This window comes from Sapajus apella, unplaced genomic scaffold (genome assembly GCF_009761245.1).
Source record: "Sapajus apella isolate SASKATOON/1434 unplaced genomic scaffold, GSC_monkey_1.0 scaffold113, whole genome shotgun sequence".
Taxonomy (NCBI): Eukaryota; Metazoa; Chordata; class Mammalia; order Primates; family Cebidae; genus Sapajus; species Sapajus apella.
Genome location: NW_022437053.1, coordinates 2799094 through 2811108, shown reverse-complemented (window position 1 = coordinate 2811108; position 12015 = coordinate 2799094). Strand labels below are relative to the sequence as shown.

The 12015-nt window shown below is 42.9% G+C and overlaps 2 protein-coding genes across 2 annotated transcripts in view; one reads left to right on the top strand and one right to left on the bottom strand.

Annotated features, from left to right (window-relative positions):
• SNRPN (small nuclear ribonucleoprotein polypeptide N) overlaps nucleotides 1-12015 on the bottom strand; it is a 60396-nt gene that overhangs the window by 20767 nt on the left and 27614 nt on the right. The window lies entirely within an intron of this gene.
• Nucleotides 2351-2775, top strand: LOC116537731 (40S ribosomal protein S26-like). The gene has a single exon (XM_032260042.1). The coding sequence runs from the start codon at nucleotides 2356-2358 to the stop codon at nucleotides 2701-2703; it is 348 nt and encodes a 115-aa protein (XP_032115933.1). The 5' UTR covers nucleotides 2351-2355; the 3' UTR covers nucleotides 2704-2775.

The following is a 12015-nucleotide window of genomic DNA, read 5'->3' as shown; positions in this document are numbered from 1 at the left end:
ACCTAAGATCTAATTAGGAGAGCCCTTCTTTGCCTATTAGATTTGGATACATTTAAATTTTTACCAATAATCAGTGATAGCTAGAGTGCGGGAAAACAGGCACTTTCATGCAATACTAACGGACAGGCAAACATGATTTTTGATCTAATGATATTCTATCTGCAGAAATAACAGAAGCACTGGTAACTACAAAATTTAGACGTTGTTGTAGCTTAGGAAAAAGACAGTGCTGGGAACAGGAAGGAAATCCCTAAGCTACATCTGCATAGCTTTTACACGCTTTTGCCCTTTCTCAATTGCCCATTATCTAACAAGGGAGGTGGTGGGAGTGGAGGTGGACCAAATGGTTAAATCCCCTCCCAAGCCCTCTAAGCTACTCCTCAGTTCCCAATGATGCTACATTAAAACAAGTGTGCAGAGCCTTATTAATGCTGACTTTTATCATAATAAAATCCCAGAAATTGTGTACTGTTCCTCACAGAGAACATATAGGCTAAATAAATTAAGGTATATATAAACAATAACATGCAATATGGCTGATGGAAACAATGATCTGTTCGGCTGAACAATATAAAACTGTCACAATATTCAATTTTTTGACCTATAAAAACATTGCAATTTCTAATAGCTCACTGATACATATTCACATAAAATAACACAGGAAGTTCACTCTGATCATGAGAGTGAATCAACAAATAAAATATAGGGCAGGTACGGTGGCTCATGCCAGTAATCCCAGCACTTTGAGAGGCTGATGCAGGCAGATCATGAGGTCAGGAGATCGAGACCATTCTGGCCGACATGGTGAAACCCCATCTCTACTAAAAATACAAAAATTAGCTGGGCGTGGTGGTGTGCACCTGTGGTCCCCAGCTACTTGGAGGCTGAGGCAGGAATCGCTTGAACCCGGGAGGCGGAGGTTGCAGTGAGCCGAGATTGTGCCACTGCACTCCAGCCTGGTGACAGAGCGAGATTCTGTCTCAAAAAAAAAATAATAATAATAAGTAAAATGTAAAATTAACAATTTGAAGGTATTTTGTATGTTTATTCATACACTGAAAAAATTGTGAAAGTATACACACCACTATAGTTTAGTGATGAAAACCATGCCTTTGGACTCAGGCTCCTTTGATTTAAATTCCAGTTTTTACTCTTGACAAAAATGTTACTTTGAGCAAATTACTTAACCTTCTGTGCATTAAATTCCTAATCTGTGACATGAGCAGATTACTTTATACAATGTATTTACTTCATACAATGGCTTAACAATTAAATGAGCTAAAATGCTATTTAGAACAGGTCCTAGTACAGACTAAAAGCAGCATAAAAATGTTGGCTCTTAGAACTTCAGCAAATGTTACAGCACTACTTCCTCTAGGAGTAGGAATTAGGTTTTCATTTTTTATCCTTGTTGTTTTAACTAATGTCCGTATCTCACTGTATTTACTCATTTTTTCCCTGATACAATTTTCGATTGTAGACACCAAACTTACATGCCACCAACATTATAATCATGTTTCTTTAGGCTTCTCTTGGCTGTCACAATTTGAGATTGCTTTGTATTTTTCATTTTTACAGTACTTGGTACTTTTTGCAATGATTATGAATTACCTTTACAATTAAAATATATTATTAAAATGGGGTAAAATTGTATTCAATTCTCAACTAGCACTTGATGATCTAGTTTCTTGGACCTGTCTTCCATTGTTTCTGGTGTGTTCTCTTTTCAAACTCTGACTGCCTTTCCTCATAATCTCCTTTCTTCTAATGCATTAGGAAATTCGCTTTGGAGTCTCAGAAGTCATAATAGGTGTCCTGGGTTTTACAGAAAATCCAAAGAGAACTGCCACTAGGCTCACTCATCTCCTTAGAGGATATTTCACATTAGTTAATAATAGGCCTGATTCAGCATCTCCTACAACTAGTGAGTGAAGACACAGAGAAGAAGACATTGTCACTAAACTCCACTATGATATGCTAGTAGACCCTGATGGGTCTCCCAACAATTCAATTTTCCCAAAGTACGCACTCATCCCCAAGCCTAACACTTAAGGTTATGTGTTTAAAGGACACTAAACCTGCAGTAAAACTATTCTGTATAGAATAGACAAAGGAGACTACAAAAACTAATCAGAACCCTTGCACCATACCATGTACAAAAATTAAAATAGATCAATAAAATATAAGTCAATTGTTATAGAAGAAAACATATATACATGTTATACATGCATACATGTGCACACATATACATATATGACACCTAAAACAAAAGCAACCAGAAATAATAAACTGAACTTCATCACAGTTACGTAAAAATTTTTGCTTCAGCTTCTTTCTCTGCTGCGAGCTTCCAAAATGACAAAGAAAAGAAGGAACAACGGTCGTGCCAAAAAGGGCCATGGCCATGTTCAGCCTATTCACTGCACGAACTGTGCCCGATGCGTGCCCAAGGACAAGGCCATTAAGAAATTCGTCATTCGAAACATAGCGGAGGTCACAGCAGTCAGGGATGTTTCTGAAGCGAGCGTCTTTGATGCCTATGTACTTCCCAAGATCTATCTGAAGCTACATTACTGTGTGAGTTGCGCAGTTCACAGCAAAGTAGTCAGGAATCGATCTCGTGAAGCCCACAAGGACCGAACACACCCACCCCGATTTAGACCTGTGGGTGCCGCCCCACGATCCCCACCAAAACTCATGTAAGGAGCTGAGTAAAAGATTGAAGACAACTATTCTCTGGAGAAAAATAAAATGGAAATTGTACTTGAAAAAAAATTTTTTTGCTTCAAGGGATGTTAAGAAAGTGAAAAGACAGCCAAGAGAAAGGGAGAAAATCATGAAGCTAATAGGAGTGTGGTATTCAGAATGTACAAAGGAGTGCTCCTATTGGGCTGGGCGCAGTGGCTCAGAACTGTAATCTCAGCACTTTGGGAGGCCAAGGCAGGTGGATCACTTGAGGCCAGCAGTTTGAGACTAGCCTGGTGAAACCTCGTCTTTATTAAAAATATAAAAATTAGCTGGATATAGTGGCACATGTCTGTAGTCCCAGCTACTTGGGAGGCTGAGGCAGGAAAAACTCTTGAACCCAGGAGGCGGAGACTGCAGTGAGCTAAGATCAGGCCACTGCACTCTAGCTTGGGTGATAGAATGAGACTCTGTCTCAAAAAAAAAAAAAAAAAAAAGTGTTACTATTCAACAATAAAAGGAAAAAAAATTTTTTTAATGGGCAAAGGATTAAAATAGTTCTCAAATACCAATGGCCATTAAGCACATGAAAAGATACTCACAATCGCAAATCGTTAGAGAAATACCAATGAAAACCACAATGAGATCCCACTTGGGCTATAATTAAAAAGACAATGACAAGTGTTGTGGAGAGGGCGGAGAAATTGGAACTCTCTAATACTGCTGATTGGAATGTAAAACAGCACAGCCACAGTGAAAGAGTTTGGCAATGCTTACAATGTTAACCCTGAAGTTACCAAATGACCTACAATTCTACTCCTAAGTAGATCCAAAAGAAATGAAAACCCTGAGTGCGGTGGTTCACGCCTGTAATCCCAGCAGTTTGAAAGACAGGGCAGGTGGATCACCTGAGGTCAGGAGTTCGTGTCCAGCCTGACCAACACGGTGAAACCCCGTCTCTATTAAAAAATACAACATTTAAGGCCGGGCGCGGTGGCTCAAGCCTGTAATCCCAGCACTTTGGGAGGCCGAGGCGGGTGGATCACGAGGTCAAGAGATCGAGACCATCCTGGTCAACAAGGTGAAACCTCGTCTCTACTAAAAATACAAAAATTGGCTGGGCATGATGGTGCGTGCCTGTAGTCCCAGCTACTCAGGAGGCTGAGGCAGGAGAATTGCTTGAACCCAGGAGGCGGAGGTTGCGGTGAGCCGAGATCGTGCCATTGCACTCCAGTCTGGGCAACAACAGCAAAACTCTGTCTCAAAAAAAACAACATTTAGCTGGGCATGATGGTGGGCATCTGTAGTCCCAGCTGCTCGGGAGGCTGAAGCAGGAGAATCGCTTGGGCCTGGGAGGTGGAGGTTGCAGAGAGCTGAGATCGCACCATTGCGCTCCAGCCTGGGTGACAGAGTGAGACTCTGTCTCAAAAAAAAAAAAAAAGTTAAAAACTGGAAACAACTCAAATGCTCATCAACAGATGAATGGATAAACAAAATATGAGGCCAGGTGCAGCGGCTCATGCCTGCAATCTCAACACTTTTGGAAGCCAAGGTGAGAGAACTGCTTGAACTCAGGAGTCCAAGATCTTCCTGATTGCAAGACTCCATGTCTACTAATAATTTTTTTAAAAATTAGCTTAGCATAGTGGTGTGCACGCTAGTTCCAGCTACCTAAGGTGAGGTGGGAGGATTGCTTGAGCCAGGGAGGTTGAGGCTGCAGGAATTATGATATACCACTGCACTCCAGCCTGGGCAGCAGAGTGAGACCCTGTCTCAAAACCTCCCCCACAGTCCCCCGCCGACACACACACAAAACTATGCATGGTACAACGGAATATCATTCTTCTATAAAAAGGAATGAAGTTGCTGGGCACAGTGGCTCATGCCGAATAAAAAGCCACTTCCTTCCTCAGTTTGGTGTTGGAGATGTTTCTCACCACTCCTGCTTCAAGCTGAGATCTCGCCACTGCACCCCAGCCTGGGTGACAGGGCAAGACTCCATCTCAAAAAAAAATAATAATAATAGGTAAATCCATATAGACAGAAAGCAGATTAGTCATTGTCAGGGGATGGGGGAGGAGTGAAAGAAGAGTAATTGCTGATGGTTATGAGGTTTCTTTCTGGAATTAGGTAGTAGGGATGGTTGGGAAACACTGTGAATATACTCAAAAGCACTGAATTGTATACTTTAAAAGGGTACATGTGAAGTATAAATCAGTTTTTAAAAACCCTAATTGAAGGATAGTCTACAAACTTTTGACCAGTAACCCCCAAAACTGTCAAGGTCAACAAAATAAAGTGAGAAAATGTCACAACTAAGAACAACCTTGAGACACATAATACTAGCTGTACTGTGATTTCCTGGATGAGATCCTAGAACAGCAAAAGGATATTTTAGAAAAACCAAGGATGGCTGGGGGTGGTGGCTCAGGCCTGTAATCCTAGTACTTTAGGATCCTGAGGCAGATGGATCACAGGGTCAGAAGATTGAGACTATCCTGGCTAACATGGTGAAACCCCATCTCTACTAAAAATACAAAAAAAATGCTGGGCATGGTGGCACTTACCTGTAGTTCCAGCTACTCAGGAGGCTGAGGCAGGAGAATTGCTTGAACCCGGGAGGTGGAGGTTGCAGTGAGCCAAGATTGTGCCACTGCACTCCAGCCTGGGCGACAGAGCAAGACCCCATCTCAAAAAAAGAAAAAGAAAGAAAGAAAGAAAAGCCAAGGACATCTGGATAAAGTGTACATTTCAGTTAATAAAAATTTGTACCAATATTGATACATCAATGAAACAAGTGTAACATATTAATAGGGGAAACATATGAGATACATGTAAACTCTCTACTACCTTTGAAATAATTCTGTAAATATAAACTGTTCTGAGGTCAGAAAAGGTGGCTCACGCCTGCAATCTCAGCATTTTGGGAGGCCAAGGCAGGTGGATCACCTGAGGTCAGGAGTTTGAGACCAGCCTGACCAAAATGGAGAAATCCCATGTCTACTAAAAATACAATATTTGCCACATGTAATGGTGCATGCCTGTAATCCCAGCTACTTGGGAGGCTGAGGCAGGAGAACCACTTGAACCCAGGAAGCAAAGGTTGCTGTGAACCGAGATCGTGCAATTGCACTCCAGCCTGAGCAACAAGAGCAAAACTCTGTGTCAAAAAAAAAAAAAAAAACACACACACAAAAAAAAACAAAAAACCATGTTCTGGATTCAGGACTAGATCTATAAAAATATTAAAAATAAATTTAAAAAAAATCATGTGATGGCCCCTATAGGCTCATGCCTATAATCCCAACACTTTGGGGGGCTGAAGCAAGGGGATAACCTGAATCTGGGAGTTAGAGGCCAGCCTGCATAACATAGGGAGACCCCATAGCTACTAAAAAATGTAAAAATTAGCTGGGCATGGTAGCAGGTGCCTGTAGTTCCAGACACTCAAGAAGTTGGGGCAGGAGGATTGCTTCAGCCCAGGAGGTGAGTCATGATTAGGCCACTGCACCCTAGTCTAGGTGATGGAGTGAGATTCTGAAACTCCGTCTCAAAAAAAACAAAGCAAAACTGAACAAAAAACCGTGTGAGTTACTTTCTATTTCATTTCCATCTATTTTTTTTTATTTTTATTTTTAGAGACAGGGTCTCACTCTGTTGCCCAGGCTTGAGTGCAGTGGCACAATCATGGCTCGATGCAGCCTCGACCTCCTGGGCTTAAGCTATCCTCCCACTTCAGCCTCCAGAATACCTGGGATTACGGGCCTAAGGCACCATGGCTGGCCCCATTTCTATCCCTTCTACAGATTAGGAAACTGATGCCCAGAAAAGAACCACACGCTAAGTCACACAGCTCTCGAGCATTTGAGCTCAGATTCAACCCCAGCATTCTAGTTCCAGTACTGCCAGCTCTCAACCACACAACTCAATGCTGCTCCTCTTCATTATAATTTTTATTACATAAAAAGTTTATATAAATGCAAATATAGGAACCTAAAGCCAAGGCAGAAAGATGGGCGAAAACATAAAACAGGAGCACAGTGAGTACTGGAGCCCAGGAACTAATCCAATAGGCCTTTCTGCTCAAAGCACTGGGTAACAGGGGCAGCTGACATTTTCCAGCCTTTTGCCTACATGCACCATCTGTCCCACAGGAAAGCAGGCAGGGGATAGCCTTGACAAGGAGAGAGAAATCTCTGCTGAACTTCTCCTCTCCTGCCCCAATCTAGGGAACAGCTGGAAAAAAAAAAAAAAAAAAACTAGATTAACAGCAACCTTCTCAGAAAATCCCAGGACAGGCTCAGGAAGAGATTGAACAGGAAAAGAAAGCACCTGCTCTTGAGAATGCACCAACTGCAACACAAGTAGCAACATAAAAAGCTCTTTACCCACGCCTCTGCACATATTCTCACCACGTCCATGTTTTAGGGAAGAGAGCCCTTCATAGTCAGCAAATGTGCTGCCTGTATAGATTTTTTTAAGAGATGGGGCCTCTCCTTAAAAAAATGTTGCCCAGGCTGGAGTGCATTGGCACAATCACAGGTGTAATTATAGCACAATATAGCCTTGAACTCCTGGGCTCAAGCAATCCTCGTGCCTCAGCCTCTCAAGCAGCTGGGATTACAGGTGTTGGCTGGCAGTACTTTTTTTTTTTTTTTTTTTACATGGTGGGTTGGGGGAAGGAGGAAAGGATCAAAGAAAAACTATTTGGTGATGTGAATATTACATGAAGTTCAAATTTTAGTATCTATAAAGTGTTATTGGAACACAGCATGGCCATTTGTTTATGTATTGTCTATGATGACAATTGCACAGTTGAGTAGTTGTAACATAAACCATATGACCCACAAAGCCAAAAAATATTTGCTATCTGACTGTCATAGTGATCTTATATGTCAATGGGGCTAAGCATTGGTACCAGATAATTGGTCAAACATCAGCCTGGATGGTGGCATGATGGCATGTTCTGAGATGGGATTAATATTTATATCGGTAGACTTTGAGTAAAGCAGATACTTTCTTTAATGTGGGTAGACCTCATCCATTCGACTGAAATCCAAAAGAGAAAACAAACCAAAACAAACTAAAGAAAAAGAAGAGGAAACCATCTCCAGACTGCCCCTGGTCTAGAGCTACATCAACTCTTCCCTGAATCCGCATCCTGCCCTGAAGATTTTGGACTTGCCAGCCTCCATAACCACATCATCGATTCTGAGAAACAAAGAGACTGAGACTATATACATCCTGTTAGTTCACTTTGTTTTTCTGGAGAGCCCTAACACACACAGATTTTGGTACCAAGAATGGTTCTATAGGAACCAAATATTAAGAACAAATTTTCTGAATTAGTTCTGGGGTTGGTTTCTGAAACTGGTACTCTAACTAGATTTAAAGGCATTAATTACAAATAATCAAAAGAACACAGACAGGACCAGCTCGGTGGCTCACGCCTGTTAATTCCAGCACTTTAGGAGGCCAAGGAGGGTGGACTGCTTGAGTCCAGGAGTTCAAGACCATCCTGGGCAACATGGAAAAATTTTGTCTCTACCAAAATACTAAATATTCTCTGGTCATAGTGGCTCATGCCTGTGATTCCAACTATTCAGGACGCTGAGGCAGGAGGACTGCTTGAGCACAGAAGATTGCTTGAACCCTGAAGGTCAAGGCTGAAATGAGCCATGATCATGCCACTGCACTCCAGCCTAGGCAACAGAGGGAGACGCTGCCTCAAAAAAAGGAAAAAAAAAAAACCACACAGATAATCCATAGCGTGATGTGGCAATATAGATACACAAATATCACCATTGGGTACTTTTCTTTTCTTTTTTGTCCTTGGGACGGGATCTTGCTCTGTCACCCAGGCTGGAGTGCAGTGGTGCCATTTCAGCTCACTGCAACATCCGCCTCCTGGGTTCAAGTGATTCTCCTGCCTCAGCCCCCTGAGTAGCTGCGATTACAGACACATACCATCATGTCTAGCTAATTTTTATGTTTTTAGTAGAGATAGGCTTTCATCATGTTGGCCAGGCTGGTCTTGAACTTCTGACCTCAGGTGATTTGCCTGTCTTGACGTCTCAAAGTGCTGGGATCACAGGCGTAAGCCACCACACCTGGCCCAGATACTTTAAATAAATAAAGGGCAAAGTTCTGAGTTAACATGTACATGATGACTTCAAACATTCTGTTAAACTAACAAGTATAATGAAACTGTCTAGTTGCTCCTAATTTTGCTGAACAAAGTAGGGGGAAAATTAGCTCAGGGATTCAAACACCCAGCTCAAGTGCTACATTAATGACCTAAAAAGCTGCTTTTCAGTAGCTCACAGAACACGAGAAGCTTCTGCAACAGGCCCAGGCTGCAACATAAATTTCTTTTCCTCTATGGTCACATGATTCTGCAAGAACCAATGATGCAGCCAGGTGTGGTGGCTCACGCATCTAATCCCAGCACTCTGGCTGAGGCAGATAGATCACTTGAGTCAGGAGTTCAAGACCAGCCTGGTCAACATGGCAAAACCCTGCCTCTGCTAAAAATACAAAAATTAGCCCAGCATGGTGGCGCATGCCTGTAATCCCAGCTACTCAGGAGGCTGAGGCAGGAGAATTGCTTGAACCTGGGGGACAGAGGCTGCTGTCAGCTGGGATCATGCCACCGCACTCCAGCCTGGGAAACAGAGTAAGACCCTGTCCCCCTACCAAAACAAAAACAAAAACAAAAACAAAAACAAAACAAAACAAAAAACAACCAATATTGCTTGAAGTATCAGTGGCAGACTGTAATGTTTTTTGGAGCTTTTTGCAGGTCCCGTAAGTTGCAGCATAGGCCTTTAGGATACTGGAGCAAAGCCCTGCCATCCTCTGTAATTAACTATACTCCTTTTGAGAAACAGCTGTTGGCCCGCTACTGGGCATTAGTGGAGACTAAAAGCTTAACCGCAGAACACCAAGTTACCATGTAACCTGAGCTGCCCTTCATGAACTGGGTGTTATCTTACCCACCCAGCTGTAAAGTTAAGCACACACAGCAACACTCCATCATCAAATGCAAGTGATAGATAAAAGATTGTACCAGAACATGACCTGAAAACACAACTAAGTTACATGAAAAAGTGGCTCAAATGTCCATGGCCCCTACTCCTGCTACCTACTTTCTCTATCCCAGTTGCACCTATGGCTTATGGGGAGTCCCCTTCAATCAGATGATCGAAAAAGAGAAGGTTCAAGCCTGCTTTACAGATGGCTCTATATAATATATGCAACTACCACTCAGAAGTGGTCAACTGCTGCACTACAGTCTTTTTTTTTTTTTTTTTTTTTTTGAGACAGAGTTTCACTCCTGTTGCCCAGGCTGGACTGCGATGGCATGATCTTGGCTCACCATAACCTCCACCTCCCAGGTTCAAGCGATTCTCCTGCCTTAGCCTCCCTGAGTAGCTGGGATTACAGGCATGCACCACCATGCCCAGCTAATTTTGTATTTTTAGGAGAGATGGGGCTTTTCCATGTTAGTCAGGCTGGTCTCAAACTCCCGACCTCTCAAGTGATCTACCTGCCTCAGCCTCCCAAAGTGCTGGGATTACAGGCGTGAACCACTGCACCCAGCCTAGTACAGAGCTTTCTAAAGACCTCTCTGAAGAACAGCGGTGAAGACAAATCTTCCCAGTGGGTAGAACTTGGTACAGTATTCCTGATTTGTATTTTGTTTGAAAGGAGATATGGCCAGACATACAAATAATTATATAAATTATATACCAATGTATAGGCTGTGGTCAATGGTTTGGCTGGTCAGGGATGTAGAAGGAACATGATTGGAAAACTGGTGACAAAGAAGCCTTGGGAAGAGACAGATGGACCTATAGGCAGACCTCTCTAAACTAGCCAAAAAAAGGGTAAACACATTTGTGGGTTGTGTGAATGCCCACCAAAGGGTAAACTCAGCAGAGGAGGATTTTTATAACAAGTGGTTAGGATGACCTGTTTTGTATACACCAGTCAGGCTCATTTTCCTGCCGTTGCCCAATAGGATTATGAACAAGGTGGCCATGATGGCAGGGAGGAAGTTTAAGCATGGGCTTGGCCACATGAACTCCCACTCACCAAGGCCAACCTAGCTATGCCCACCACTGAGTACCCAATCTACCCTCAGCAGAGACTAACACTGAGTCTCCACTAACAGTATCATTCCCCAGAGGGATCAGAAAGCTACCTGGTAGCAGGTTGATTACACTGAATCCCTTCCATCATGGAACAGACCGTTCCTTTGGATACAGACTTCCTTTCTAGAACAGACTTTTACTTTGGATACAGACTTGCTTTCTCTACATGCAATGCTTCTGTCAAAACTTCCCTCTGTAAAAACACAAAATGCCTTCTCCTCTCTTATAGTATTCCAAGCAACATTGCTTCTGACCAAGGAACTCACTTCAAAGCAAAGGAAATGTAGCAATGGGCCCATGCTCATAGAATTTGGCTGTCTTACCGTGTTTCCCGCCATTCTAAGGCAGATTATTTGATAGAATGGTGGAAATGCCTTTTGAAGATTCAGTTACAGTACCAGCTATTTGGTAATACCTTACAGGGCTGGGATAAGGCTTTTAAGGAGGCTTTATATTGTCTGAGTCAGTATCCAATATATTGCTGTTTCTCCCATCATCAGGGTTGACAAGTCTAGAAACCAAAAGATAGAAATGGGAGTGGCAGGACAGGTGTAGTGGCTCATGCCTGTAATCCCAGCACTTTGGGGGGCCAAGATGAGTGCATCACCTGAGGTCAGGAGTTCGAGACCAGCCTGACCAACAGGGAGAAACCCCATCTCTATGAAAAATACAAAAATTAGCCAGGCATGATGGTGCATGCCTGTAATCCCAGCTACTTGGGAGGCTGAGGTAGGAGAATCGCTTGAACCCGGGAGGCAGAGGTTGCGGTGAGCCGAGATTGCGCCATTGCACTCCAGCCTGGGCAACAAGAGAGAAACTCCATCTCAAAAAAAAGAAAAAGAAAAAGAAATGGGAGTGGCAGCCCTCCACAATTATTCCTAGTTGACCAACTGGTAAACTTTGCCTTTCCTGTCCTCATGACCTCATACTCTTTTGGTCTGGAGGTCTTACTTCCAACAGCAGGAACACTTCCATCAGTAGATAACAGCAGTGATCGGACTGAACCGGAAGTTAAAACTGCCATCTAGGCCAGGTGTGATGGCTCATGTTTGTAATCCCAGCATTTTGGGAGGACAATGCAGGTGGATCATGAGGTCAGGAGTTCAAGACCAGCCTGGCCAAGATGGTAAAACCCTGTCTCTACTAAAAATACAAAAATTAGCTGGGTGTGGTG